This window comes from Neolamprologus brichardi, chromosome 2 (genome assembly GCF_056152115.1).
Source record: "Neolamprologus brichardi isolate AB-2024 chromosome 2, ASM5615211v1, whole genome shotgun sequence".
NCBI classification, from domain to species: Eukaryota; Metazoa; Chordata; class Actinopteri; order Cichliformes; family Cichlidae; genus Neolamprologus; species Neolamprologus brichardi.
The window spans coordinates 19,318,142-19,332,495 of NC_142105.1; the positions used below are offsets into that span (position 1 = coordinate 19,318,142).

General features: G+C 40.1%; 1 protein-coding gene across 1 annotated transcript; it reads right to left on the reverse strand.

Moving 5' to 3' along the window:
* Positions 1-503: 503 nt before the first annotated feature.
* Positions 504-12,216, reverse strand: LOC102781896 (endothelin receptor type B-like). Its single transcript, XM_087848095.1, has 9 exons — positions 12,076-12,216; positions 8,412-8,917; positions 7,231-7,343; positions 6,941-7,145; positions 3,979-4,128; positions 3,542-3,675; positions 3,345-3,453; positions 3,185-3,257; positions 504-3,075 (listed from the first exon to the last, which is right to left on the reverse strand). The coding sequence occupies exons 2-9, from the start codon at positions 8,796-8,798 to the stop codon at positions 2,969-2,971; spliced, it is 1,278 nt and encodes a 425-aa protein (XP_087704221.1). The 5' UTR covers positions 8,799-8,917; positions 12,076-12,216; the 3' UTR covers positions 504-2,968.
* Positions 12,217-14,354: the final 2,138 nt, after the last annotated feature.

Below are 14,354 nucleotides of genomic sequence, written 5' to 3' on the forward strand. Positions count from 1 at the left end.
CCTTGTAAATGTGCCAATAGAGGATTTTATGCTTAAATTCTTTAATTCAGTTGTTCCAGGAATCCAGTGCAGCGCCGTCTCCGTTTGACCTCAGGAGCTATGTTGTTTTTTGACAACAGCCAGTTTTGTGGGATTAAAGAGATCTGTAATGTGAACAGTTGTTTAAGATCTTTTTCTCACATTCGGTCTACAGTAAATCACCACAAGACCCGCCTCTTGGAATCAGCTTCTCTATTTGTCAGCAGTAAAGTCAAGACATTTCACAAGTTGCCATTTTATGATCTGTGATATCAAATGCAAACCAAATGCAGCTTCTTCTGAGAAAAAGAAAGCATTATGTTTATAATATCACATTTAAGCTTCTACAAGCTGTTATTGACAGAGAAGACGGGTTGTTTTGTTCACCGTTTTCTACTTTATGTAACATGTTGTAATGTGTCAATTAGTGACTGCATCTCTACTGACCTGTAATGACTCAAACAAAAACCCTCAAACAACACAAGTGCTATAAAATGATATTTATTACTGCATACTAATATAAATGTGATTTCAGACATAAGGGGATATAAACATTTAACTTGATCGTCCAGGTCAAATTACCGACATGTCTCAGCTTGTTGGTCCCACTTACAAAGGAAACTTACAAAGTTGTACAATCACTTAGACGCAGCTAAAAGCAGGCTCAAAATGGCAAGAAATAGATTTTAATGAGTCACATACTGCATGATCAGCTGACTTGATTGATGTTGTGTCCAGACGTTAAAATGATAAACATATTTCAGTGTGCTCTATTTCAGTCTTCCAAATGGCCTCAAACACGTTGTCTGGATTCTCAGAATACACACATTTCACGATTACTGAGAACAGTGAAAGTGTTTCTAACCACATCTTAGAAACACTGTACTGAAATTAGCACGCTACATAAAATGGGTTCATCCTGGGATTTTCTTTATCACTGGACTGAGTGTTATTAATATTGGCACTGTCCCATTTTCTTAAAATGAACTGTAACATGCAATTTTTTCTCCCCAAGTGACAATGTTGTGAATACAGAATAAATGCGTTCCTTCTGAGGGGGAGTTTTTATATTAGATTTATATGTGATTATTAAGTGCTTGTATTCACTTTACTTTCAGCTACCTATATCCTTCTCATTGTGAGATGACATTAGATTAGATTAGATTTTTCTTCAAAAAGCGTTTCGTTTGTTTCTGTTGGCTGGCATATAAAACAGAGACACAGCCACGGGGTAATTAACAGGTAATGCACTCGCACATACACAAATGCTGGCAATGACATTGGTCAGTTACACAGGTGACTTTGCAGGCTCTACAAAGACTCACCACAGAAGTCTAGACAGACAAATTCATGCAGCATGGCCCCTCCCCCCACTAGCAGCTGAACACATCAACAGACTCGGCAAAGCATCTTAAAAAAGACTTCTATCCTGTCTTTCTGAGGAAGTTTGAGAGGTAAGTAAAACTCCTGTTTCAAACACATTAAGTATTACTTAGTTAACACAAACATTAATCAGACTGGCATAAATGTTAGCATTAGCCATTTAACTGTTAGCAGCTAACCCACGTTAGTTGTCTGTTATCATTAAGCTAGCAGCTATGACTAATAATGAAATATTAACGGTAATTTTGGAGCTAGGCAGCAGATTTTATCAGTCCTGCCTGTCTGTAAAGTTAATGGACTGTTAATTTAACACGAAGGCACAGTTGTTTGTGTAAAAAAAACCCAGTTTTATTTCTCACTGGCAGCCTACCTCTTCAACTCTGTTCAGCAACAAAAACGTGGGACTAAGTCAACAGAAGCACAGAAAATGAACAGCGCTGTGGTTCAATCCTTTGCATGAACCAGCATTGTTCTAATATTTTAAAAGAAGTATGCCTATTTTGTCATTTTTTCATCTGTGGTGTTAGAAATAGCATCAGGTATTGAGTATTTTCCTGAGTGTCGGAATTCTAGTATCGCGAAAACCCTACTCAGGACATTACAGCCCAGCCCTGCTTCGACTGTCTGACCCTGGGACTCTTATTTACTGTTTAAAAAATAGATAATAATGATAATAAGAAGAATATGTGTGCTCCTGGTCACACTCCTCATTCAAAGCTGCAAGCTCTTCCACTGCAATTTCCCGTTTGGTCTCTGGGTCTGAGCACCCAGCTGTCATTCCTAGTAACGATCCTCAACATAAAAGCTGAGTCTGTTTGAAACAAAAGTCGATGGTTGCTCTCTGCACAAGTTACAGGTCCATGATGCCTCATTTAAGTCATGTCTGACCTCAGGTTTTTATGGGCTGTGTTGTGGAACTTTTTAACCTTCCCTTGTTATGTGAGTTTTAAAATCATTCACTTACATACAGCTTATCCAGCAAATTTCTTTTTCCTTCCAAAAAGCTTTTACATGGCTCAGAAATGTATTACCTAAACAGCTCTCATAAAGCATTTTCAGACTAATTTCCAGCCACAGAAACATTACTGCTCTCCGATAGAGGTGAAATATTTGGCAATAATAACATGTGGACACCTCACGTCTTTAGGTAACACAAGCTCTTCGTGTGCTTTGTGTTGTTTTCTTAGAAAAATAGAAGCTACATTGTAAAATTACTAAGGGTCACAGTTTCCCTCTAGCTTTCCCCGTGAGGTAATAAAGCTTCAACAGGTAGTGTTTTTCAGTGCTTATTCATAGCTACACAAAGTACTAAGGCTAAATATGATGGTAAGTTTGCACTCTATATGTAAATAATACTGTACATACATTTACATAGTGGTTTGAATAAACATTCTGTATAAATGCATTTTTAGTGTCACCGAGTTGTCCTCTAGAGAGGCCTCAGCGTAGGAATATGAACGTGTTTATGTAGCATCGGTTTCATCAAAGCTTTTGCATTTACTATTACAGCCTGAGGAGGCACACTTCCATTATTTCATCAGCATTTTGGGGTTGATCTTTGAGTCTTTCAGTCGGCGGCGAGTCCTGTAGAAGTGACTCCAGGTTCCCCTTCTGACTCTGATCTGAAGGCCAGTTTGTCGGCACTGAGACTGCTGTTTGTCCCTGATGGGAGCACTGGTGTGTACAGGAGGAGGTGTGCAATTAGTGTGTCTGTGTGTTTGCATTTATGAAGAGCTTGTGTATTTCTGACTGGAACGGGAGCTGGAGCGGTCTAGTCCGTTACCGTGGCATGAGCCCTTCCAGCGTCCTTGGTCATCCAGATGAGATGTTCTGTAACACCAGCAACACAGGCAAGACTACGAAACAGCAAAAAAATATATAAGGTTTAGACTTTTGACAAATAGGTTTTCTAGTAAAACCACATTTGTAATTTTATTGCATACCTGGAAACAGTTTTTAAACTTTTGGCTGACAAAGTAGAGGGCAATCGGGTTAATGCAGGAGTTTATGGAGGCCATGTTGATTCCAATGTAATCCATCACTAACAGGAAACTGACAGATAAAAAAGCCAAGGTTTACATGCAAGACTACAGGAAGGTTCAGAATGGAGAACAATGGCACTGGCTATCTTCGTGCCTACCTGAGCAGCTCACAGCGGTCGGGGTCATCCTCCTCATAGACTGTTTTCTTCAGAATACGGCTGAGATGAAGGGGCAGCCAGCAGAAAGCAAAAATCAACACCAGGCAGAACACTGTCTTTGCTACTTCCCTCCTCTGCAGCACACGCACACAAAGAAATCAGAGGAACAGTAAGGTGACCATACCCAGCTCTTGATCTAATCACAATTCACAGGTTACTGTAATGTGTGGTGTACAGAAAGAAAGTTTTTGCTGTCATTGGTTAGCTGTATTTGACAAACTAATATAAAGATCCACTGTGCCAGTGAATTTAGTCATTAGTTTGAGTGACCAGTACTCTCTGAGAAGAAGTGATTCTTGTAAATTATAGCAGACATTGCCATTGCATAAGCCAATCAGTGTAATGGTTCCCAGCATGGCTGTCATCTGCATCTCTACCTGCTTCATGTGGTCATTGAGTGCGATGCGCATGCCTTTTTTGCGGCTGAGCATCTCACAGGACATGAGAGTGTAGAAGATTCCCGTGCAGACCAGAGGGAAACAGAAATAGAAGCCAAACAGCCACCAGTCCTTCGCTTCCTTGTAGAACTGGGAAAACAAAACAAAACAAGGGTACTGGAAAAAATACATATCTATTTTTCAAGATAATGTCATGTTAAACCTGTAAGCGGCAGGTACAGTGCAACTTTGGTCTAAGTACATAAGTCCATTTGTATCTCATTTGATCCACAAGTTTCCCAGAACTCTGCGTCATCAACATAATCACTGTTTTCCTGGCCTGTTGTACGTCTTTGGTGGATCAGCTGCATCTTTGCTAATCTTTGCTTATATGGATAATGTTGATATTGTTGCTGATATTTCAGCTTGAATATTTACTTTGTTAAACCAACATAAAATTGTGTGTATTATATTTTACAGTACTGTGCAAAAGTCTTGAGCCACCCCTCTGTTTTTTTGTTTGTTTGTTTTTTTGTTTTCCTAGGAAAAGTGGAAATAGGTGAAAACATACATGGAAATACAACATACAAGGAAAAATACGAGTTTGTAAAATTGCAACAACCTTGAAAGCCAAAACATGACAGAGCCTCCACGGTGTTTTACAGATGCTGCAGACACTGAACTTTTACATACATGCTGATGATGACTTTCTTATTTCTTAAGGACATAATTTTCAGATACGATTCCTCTGACATTTTTTTAGGCCTGCCACTTCTTTTGCACCAAAACATGTTTTTGGGAAACACCTTGATGGTGTAGAATATTATTTTAATGCAAACATTATTTGGCTTCAAAAACTTTGCTGTGTTTTTCTGTTTTTTTCTTTTTTAATTCAGCTCAAGAAATGAGAACAAATAATGTTGTTTTTATGACAGGCTGCATTGAATAAAGTGCCTAACGATACAATTTAAACTGGGTTTTTTGCCAAGTTGTCTGTTATGTGTAGACAACATTTACTCATCCCTCATAGATTGTTGTTAAGCAGTTTAACAAAGGAAAAAACAAAGGGAAAAAAAGATCCTCTAAATGTTTAGGCACAAGGACCGGACTAAAAATGTGTGATGATGCAGGCGATGTCCAAACTAAATAAAAACTTTAAAAGACCTAAAAAAAAAAATAACAGAAACTCTGGTTTCCTGGAGATTGCAAAGAAATGAGGAGTGGCTTATGACTAATAAACAGTACCTTGATTCATAGCAATAATCAGCTTAAATCTGACTATTGATCAAAGCTGACATTGTAGGTTTATAAGATAATTCAAATCCTTTCACCGATGGCGACACATTAAAAGCCAGCTTCCCACTTTGTTTCCACTGAACTCTGTGGTTCCTTCCTTCAGATTTAAAAGAAACAAAATATCTTTGTGATTTTGATCCTGCTGCGTGGCTTTATCAATGAACTGTGAAAAAGTAATTTGACATGTTTTGCCTGCAGTGTGTTGTATTGCATTTCTTTGCTTTCACTAATACCTTACTGGCAGAGTGATAAAAGGAGCCTGATTAAAGAAACACTCTAATTGTATCATTGCTGTCCAGGCGCTTTACTTTGAAGAGAACCATTCTGTTGACATTTTCACTCGAAAGTAACATCAGGTGCAAGCTGTATAGAATCCAAGGGGTTTATTCCCCCTCAGCCCAATCCTAACAGATCCAAATCAACACGCTGGATAACTTTGACCATGTGTTTGTGGGAAAGTTTAATAATCCCTATCAAACATTTTGAATTGATACATAACTCCTCTCTGCAAAACTGAAGTTGTTTAGATCATATATCTCAGAAAGATGTAAGTATCCAGCTGTTTGGAGTTTTTCCATGTTGCTGGTTTTCATATTTCCTCAGCTAAGGCAGAGGTTCAGACGGCAGACAAATTAAAGGAAAAATCTGAACCTTTGACCGCAGCATCAAACATTTAAACATTTCCTCTCCGATCAGCTGCAGCAGTTTCACCTATGTGCAGAGGGGTCGTCGTGTGATTTGATGAGTTTAAAATTATGTGAATAACTCTTACCACATTCTTGCCAACAAACATTACACACGACTTCTCCGGGCAAACTGATGTTCTGTGATCAACACATGGAGCTGTGCTGATGCATTTCTTCGATTTACAACAGTTTTTTCGTACTGAAGGTAAAATGCCTGAGACATGTTGTTGTTTCTACACTTCGTATTTCTCAGGCTATTTAGCATCTGTTTTGCAAACTGATGGTATAAATTATAATGTTATGACACCCTTAGTTTAGCATATCTCAAATTTATTCTGTTTATAGCAAAACACTAGTACCAAATCGCAACAATAGTTGTCTCAAGGCTCCTTATATTGTAAGATAAAGATCCTACAATAATACAGAGAAAACTATCCAACAATCACATGACCTCCTATGAGCAAAGCACTTGGTGACAGTGGGATGAAAAAACTCCCGTTAACAGGAAGAAACCTCCAGCAGAACCAGGCTCAGGGAGCCATCTGCTGTTACTGGCTGGGGGTGAGGGGAGGAAGAGCTTGTATGTTATTTATTGTGTTAAGTGTCCTGCATTTTAATGAGAATGTCATCATTGCCAGCTGTTAGCCCAGTGTTTAAGTGATTTTTATAGAATGCTATCAAGCTGACATCCTAAATTAACATGGTGGACAACGTGATCATGTTGCAGAAATAAGAGTATAGGCCAAAATGTAGTTCTGTATTTACTGTAGAAGAGTTTAACAATATCTTGTTAATTTCTGTGCACAGTGATGGAAATTAGGAAACCGAAGGTAGCAAAGGACACCTTTGCAACAACTAACATCTTATGACCTTAATACGTTTATATAAAAAGTACTTGTGCAGTTTTTCCACCTCCTACTGGTGACCTCTACCTTGTGATGCTGTAAATTTTGACTTGACTGTGACAATCTGGTGGTTACCTTCATAAAGCTTGTGGTCTGTTCTGGATGCAACAGGCAAACCCTCAGCTTGGTGCCTCTGTATGGTATCTCCAACATGTCGAATGCGAGCGCCTCGGGAACTGCCAGCACCACAGCAAGCAGCCAGATCAGTGTCACCTCCACAGCTTTCCACAGTGGGATTCCCATCCCTTTCACCCTGCTCCATGATGTCACTGCATGGTAGCTATAAACAGAAACATCCATTAGCTGCTTTTAATACTAACACTTGTCAGTGTCTATGTATGTGTGTGGAGTAGTGGTGTACTCACCGGTCGATACTGAGTGCGCACAAGCTGAGGACGGTGATTCCCACCGACGCTTTCTGGATGAACGGCATCAGCTTACAGACGTACACGCCAAATGGCCAGTCCTCGGCTAACAGCTGCAGGAAAAAGAGACGGAGAGGAGAGAGTTTTGTAAATGTAAGAAGTTCACCTGTGTAAACATGCGGGCAGACCTCTTTGAGGTCCATTTAGGGGTCCTTCTTTCCTCGTGTCTTCTTTCATTAATACAGCTTCTAATGCCAAAAGCAACAACAGCATGTTCCTCGTGACTGCCAAGTCCATCTCCCAGGGGTAATAAGTTCTGCTCAGGGTCAGGACAGCGTGTGTAACAACAAATTATGGCCACAGATCTGAATATCAGAAGGGACTTTATATTTTTCAGCTGCTCACAGCAATCTGTACTATTCGCTAATCTATCAGAGGTTGTAAAGCCTTCGCACTCTAAATGTTTCTTCATTAAGTCATGCTGTTGAAATGCATCTTAATACTCCCACAAAAAAGTTTCGAATATTGTTTTTTGGTTTTATAAGCTCTTGCAGGCTGGGATTGTCTGGCTGCACTAAAATCTCTGACCATTGGATAGTGCAAGTGAATAAAGACATTTCTATGAAAAACCTAGCATAACACTTTACATCTGCCTTTTTATGGGTTTGACAATCCCTTGAAGTTTTAGGTAGACAAGTCTGCAACATCAAATCTTACAAAGCAATAAATAAACCTGATTTATTTATCAGGTTTACATTTTAGGCAATGTAAACTGCTTTAGCTTGAAGTAATACTAAATGAGATGCATCCTCAGCTTTGGTAATAAACTGAATCAATATTAAGTTTTTACATATTGTGTAAGTCGGCTAAATTGTTTAATGAAGACTTTGTAATGCGAAACTTTCACTTGTATTAACAGTGAATTGAATTTTATTCAAAGATATAACTGTGTGATTTTAACAGAGCAAACAGTTTCTGAATTAAAGACCTGAGAGACAGAGGTCACATAAAAGTGACAAACTCCATAATGAAGCCACAAAAAACAACAGACAAACATACTCAAAGCTGGCAGAGGGGTAATCCAGCAACCAGTGGGTAATGTAGCTATGTCCATCTTTTATGTACAGTCTATGTTAAACTATGAAAAGAATCATAAAGACACATAGTATAAATCTGGTTACCTTGTACACATTGATGGGGATGGCGATGACAATATATAACAGGTCTCCCAGTGCCAAGCTGCCAATGAGTACATTGGGTCCATTTCTCATACATTTGTTCTTATATATGATCCTGAGCAGTGTTGAGTTGCCAATGATTCCCACGACAAAGATCAGGCAGGATATGATGGTGTTCACATATTTGAAGGCTTGCTTGATCTCCGTGGGTTTTATGCACATGGGGGGGTGCGAGCTCCGTGGTCGGCCCGGCTGCGAGGGTGGAAGAACAACTGATGCGTTGTTGTTGGCGGGTTCTAAAGCTTCAAGCCCACTTTGGGAGTCACGGACAAACCTGGAGGCTGCAGCCTCCGCAACCATCAGAAGACACAGCAGTGTGATGGCCCTCATCTTCACAGAAGCCTCACCCAAAGGTGCACAGAAGTAAGAAAACACACACTTAAGGCACACACACGCATCCACCCACTGGGCCTTGCTCCACAGCTGGCAACGTCTGAGTCCAAGTTGTCCTGCAGAGAAAATAGTTCAACCATCAAAACAGAAAAATTGCTGCATGTGTGAAATGAAGACAAGCCTTCCAGGATGCATGCTGAGGTGAAAACCAGCAACGATGGTGAGTTCACCGCTTTGGACTAAAGTATTTCTAACAAATGTTAGATTCTCAGGCCGCATAAAAAGATATTTATGGTTTGAAGAGGATGACTTTTGATTCATCTAGAACGCCAAAAGCACGTCTGTGTTTTTGTTTACCCTATAAAATATGTACTTGTTGCTGATCCTGTGATTTTTCAACTTGGGGTTCACATTTACAGTTCTGTACAAAATAATTATAAAAATAACTACTGAATGGATTATTAAAAAGTTTACTACAGGTAATCATGCCCCTCTGAGCATGACCAACATCACCAGGTGCAAATTTAAATTTCTCCTGTGCTTTGGTTTATGGTAAAAAAAAAAATTTTTGAAGAAATTTTAAAAAAAGAAACCTGTTTAACAATCTCAGCGACCCCTGCAGTATGTTCATGGATCAACTAAGAGCAAAATCATCCCCACACCAATGAGCCAGCCTATTGTCGCTTGATCCTGAGGTCTAAGTAATTATAAAACAAAGCAAACATTTCAAGCACAATCCTGAGTAAACAATTTGCTCTTGAATCAACAGGCGTCACAATATATTTAACTGAGTACATGTGGACGTATATTAAACACATCATCAAAGCAGCGTTTTTGTGCGATGAAAAAGAAGCTGTAAAATAAAGGCTGGTGAACAAAGGGAGTAGGAGGGATGAAATATTGATGAAAACAGTGTTTGTGTGTCCTGTGCGCTCTGACATCTTTCTTTCACTCATAGAGGACTCTAACTTGGCTATGAGCCCTCTCAAGAATCATGCCCCCCCACCACACACACACACCCTCCGAATGGCCAGGAGCATGGAGGGATAAATGGGCTGATTGACGAATACAACCGCGTCTATAGAGACACGCTATCGGGGTGAAGACGTACACACACGCTCACACACCACACAGACACACTCACACACACATGGGTACAATCTTCATCTTGGCGCAGATGAGCAAACCTCTTTGACATGATGGTTTGGAAAGGCAACAATTTGCAGACAGACAGGGTCACTTTTAAATAATCATGTCAGAATACACTTGCATTTGCAAAATTTAATGCAGATGCACTAAAAGAAGCAACATACGCTTGAGCGCATGCACACACACACACACTCGCTCAAAGACAACTGCTATTCATAAATGCATTTGACTGAAAAACACTAGTTGGTTCTGTTCTCACAGACAAAGACAGAAAATCACATGGGTCACACACATATCACAAGAAATCAGTTTTGAAAAATGTGGCCATCGTCCAAACGTATGTCTCGGTCATGTGAATGATGCCTTTGTGTTGTGTAACATGGCAGCTCATTAGGCTATGTTAGAGCAGAATTGTCTGATTTAATTGGAAACCTGAGTTTTAACTGGCCCGATCCTCTTAATCTAATAGATTTGGCTTTAGAGACCATCTCCAACCTTTAGCTCTGCTGGCTCCACATCTGAAGAGGTTGAGAGAGAGGGAGGGGGAACGTTGGCAACCAGCTGAGCGGCAGTGGAAGGGATATTGCGGTGGTCAGATAGTGTATGCCTGTGCGTGGGGGCTGAAGGTGGGAGCGCAGAGAAGTGTTTAAAACTGTGTTTTTAAAAAACAATGAAATGCAGGAAGACACAAGAGGCCAGGACAGGAGAAAACTGACAACTTGACTTACCGTACAGTTTGGAAGGACAATAAAATAGGGAGGAATGCACAGGAAAGGGAGAGCCAGAATGAAGGAGGGGGGTATCTGAGCTACAATGAAGGAGAGGGCAGAAGTCATGAGAGTGACCTCAAAGTAAGAGATGGCAGGAAGATTTTAGGAAGCATTTATCCTCAGCATAAATTTCCAGGATGTCCATGATGTGAGGAAATGACATCAAACTGTCTTCATTTTCTTGCGATCTTCACATTCTGAATTATCCGAGCAGCACACAATAGATGGGACTGTTGAAAGCAACATGTGGTTTTCATCCCAAGCTGTGGAAAGGAGGTGGCTTCATTTTATCAATAATTTTATAGCGCTGGCTAGATAATTAGTTGGCAATAAAAGTGCAACAATCAGATAAAGCTTCGCATGCCTTTATGACTGAAAGGATTCCCTGCGGCAGAATACAGCCGCTGAAAGTTATGCATTTTATTTAAAGTGAGAACACAGTGCGCATAAACCTGAAAACTGTATTTTTAGACAAAAAGCTTGGGAGCTTGTATAACCGAGCAAACAAATCCCGCATAAGTAAAGTTTATGGGAATATTTGTTGAACTTCGTCACGTTGTCACTGCTGTTTAGAAGCGCAATGTCTAAAATCCTGTGCACATCATCACAGTGCCGTTTTACATGGCTGTGAGGGGATAAAAACCAATGCTTCCAAATGTTTCCAAATCCACCGAACCTGAATTTAGGTAATAGTTAAACAGCCTCCTTTTAAAAAAAATCACTATTAAAGTGTTAAATGTTTCTCCGACAGTGCCCTGCAGGATCTCCAGGGTGAAAAGATCAAATAAATCCTGTCTAGCAAGAAGGAAAAGCTCTTCAAAGCTTTACTCTTTTGATGGTGTTGTGATGCATTCATGCCACACATTTTAAAGACAAAGCCTGCGCGCTTGCAGGTTCTGGAAGCGACAAAGGTCGCAGCCTGAGATCAGTTGGTGATGCGGCGCACAAGCCGCTCGTTTTCAGCTCTGCAGCTGTCCGAAAACTACACGATCATGCAGGAGCATCAGAGGACAGGCTGAAAGTAGGTTAAAGCATTCACCAAGTCCGGCACAAAGGACTGAATGGGGTTCAAAGCAGTAAATATAAAACTCTATGACATGGCAACAAAACATATTTGGCATGCAAAGTGCAAACTTCAAAAAGCCCGGAGAATGCAGTAGCAGACGCACAAGAGCAGTTAATAAATACACAAAACTGCAGATAGATAGATAGATAGATAGATAGATAGATAGATAGATAGATAGATAGATAGATTTGAGTCTAGTATAACATAACATACATTTGTTGTTGCCTCTCCATATTTAAATTGAATCAAATGTTAATTATTACATTAATACCAGCTTAACCCGACTTACCGGACCGCGCTGTTATGATGTGCTCAAACTCAACGTTTTAGATCAATATTCCTCTGATTGGCCCGATGCTGTTTGTGTGAGCTCCTGGCGTTCAGAGTTCACACCGTGCTTAGCTGTGCGTAAAACCTCCCCTCCCTGCTCCGCCTGCGCTCTGAGCAGCCTCCCGACAAGTCGAGGGGGTTAAATACCCAAGCCGGGAGGTTGCGAAAGCAGCCAATCAGACACAGCCATTCTTTCCATTGTGTTGTCAGGATGAATGCAGGAAGACTTTTGAAATACATCTTTTCAATACTGCAGATGAAAAGCGTATCGGATTGTTCCACCTGATAACGCACAAATAATAAATGTGTAATATATGACCTTTCCTTTGCTGTTTGCTTGTTTTATGGGAATCTTTTTTGCCTTCAGCCGTTCTCCACTGGTGAGCCTCTTCAGAATAATCGACTCCATCTCCAGGGGAAAACTGAGGTGGGTTGCACCAAATATATCTCAGTTATTAAAACACTGATTCACCTGGACCACCTATGGGAAGCCTCATTCATCCATTCACAAACACACTGATACTTTTTTTAAAAGATAACATTCATCCACACACTCACACTCCAATGGTTGTATCAGGGGAAACTTGCCTTTCTTCCACATGCAGGCTAGAGGAACCAGGGACTGAACCACCAACCTTTCGCCACAGCTGCCCCCGTAAAATCTTTTATCATTACTTTAACTGCTGTAATATGATAATTTCCCCCAAAATGGGTCAAATAAAGAACGTATTATTTATCTTACTGCCCACATGACTGAAAGATAATTACACACGAAATGAAAATATTCACATGATTTATTCAAATGGAGGAAGTTAGCGTTGTAACTGAACTCGGCTATTGGGGGTGGGCAGTTGCAACAGTGACACATATGCTGTTATAAAAATGTATCCTATGTTTATGATATGACTGCATGCATGACTCTAATATGGAAACATCTTTATAGGCTGCAGGATCTGAGGGTTTCACACCTGCGTTTTGCTGGTACTCTAACCTGCAAGTGTGAACTTAACACTTGTTTTTATTGCATGCATTGTTGTTACTTTGATGACTAAGTGCTGTTTAGGTATTCAAAAGGTGCAACACACGCATTATCAAACAAACACAAACACACTTTGTGCTTTCATTTTTTTTAACAATCTTAGAGTTTAACAATTCAAAACATACAATAACAATAAAATCATTTCTCTTTGTAACAAATGCATGCTTGCACACTTACCCTCTGCATGTGTGAATCCTTCACATCACACACACACACACACACACACACACACACACACACACACACACACACACACACACACACACACGCTCATACAAAACAAAGGACTTTTCTGTGGAGTCTGTTTAATGGCACCCATCCCCTGCTCTATTTTGGGACACGACTATTCCTGGTGCATCATTATTGTCATTACCACAGCCTCAAATTATTAAACCATTAACAGACATTATCACCATTACACACTCCTTAATGCAGCATTGCTCTGCACCTGTGTGTGCTTGAGGAGACGGAGGAACCGAGGAGAGGATGTGTTGTTGTGCTTCTAGAGAATTTGGCCCTGGCAGATGCACACAGGCACTTTTTAAAGCTCTTCCTTCTTCCTCCTCCTCTACCACAGGAAGCAGCCAAACTCTGAAGTTGGAAAGCAGCAAATACGACAGCTCTTCAATTTGGAGTCTATTTTGTTTGCTACTCAAAAAAGAACAGAGGTTGCAAAAAGACAATAGAGGAAGACAATGATTGATCTTCATGTGCGAGTTAAGTTTCCATGGCTCCACCTTCAGGCTGATGTCCAGTGGGAGGAACCTGATGAGCATTTGTTGGATAGGATTTTCTTGCTGCACAATAAGACTCTTTAAAAAAAAAAACCCCAAACCCCTCTCATCATTGCTGAAGTTTTTCTGCCGCTTAATTTCTTTTCACCCATCTGAGCTATTTTTTTCCTGAAGGCACACATTTGTCTTTCTTCAGCTGTAATGTGATAAATCCAATTTCAACACATCATGTTCCACTTCCAGAAAAAGCACAAAAAGAATCGTTCTTGTATCTTTCATTTATGCCTGCTCAACCTCTTGAACTCTGGAGTTTTTTAAACTTTGGAAATAAAGCCACACTTCTTCATCATGCCACAGCACCATTACTCCATCACTTTGTAAATAAGGTCTTCCCACAAACTCAGAGATGTTTGACGTCAAATTGTAATGAGTTATGTTAACTGAAAACAAATATCTGTGGGTTTG

Bases quoted from the DNA above. Each gene is read 5' to 3' on its own strand.
- LOC102781896 (XM_087848095.1), bottom strand. From the start codon at position 8,798: ATGAGGGCCATCACACTGCTGTGTCTTCTGATGGTTGCGGAGGCTGCA. The intron at 3,454-3,541 runs GTAGGCACGAAG...TTTATCTGTCAG, and splicing joins GACCGCTGTGAGCTGCTCAG to TTTCCTGTTAGTGATGGATT. The intron at 3,258-3,344 runs GTATGCAATAAA...GCTGTTTCGTAG, and splicing joins AGTTTAAAAACTGTTTCCAG to TCTTGCCTGTGTTGCTGGTG.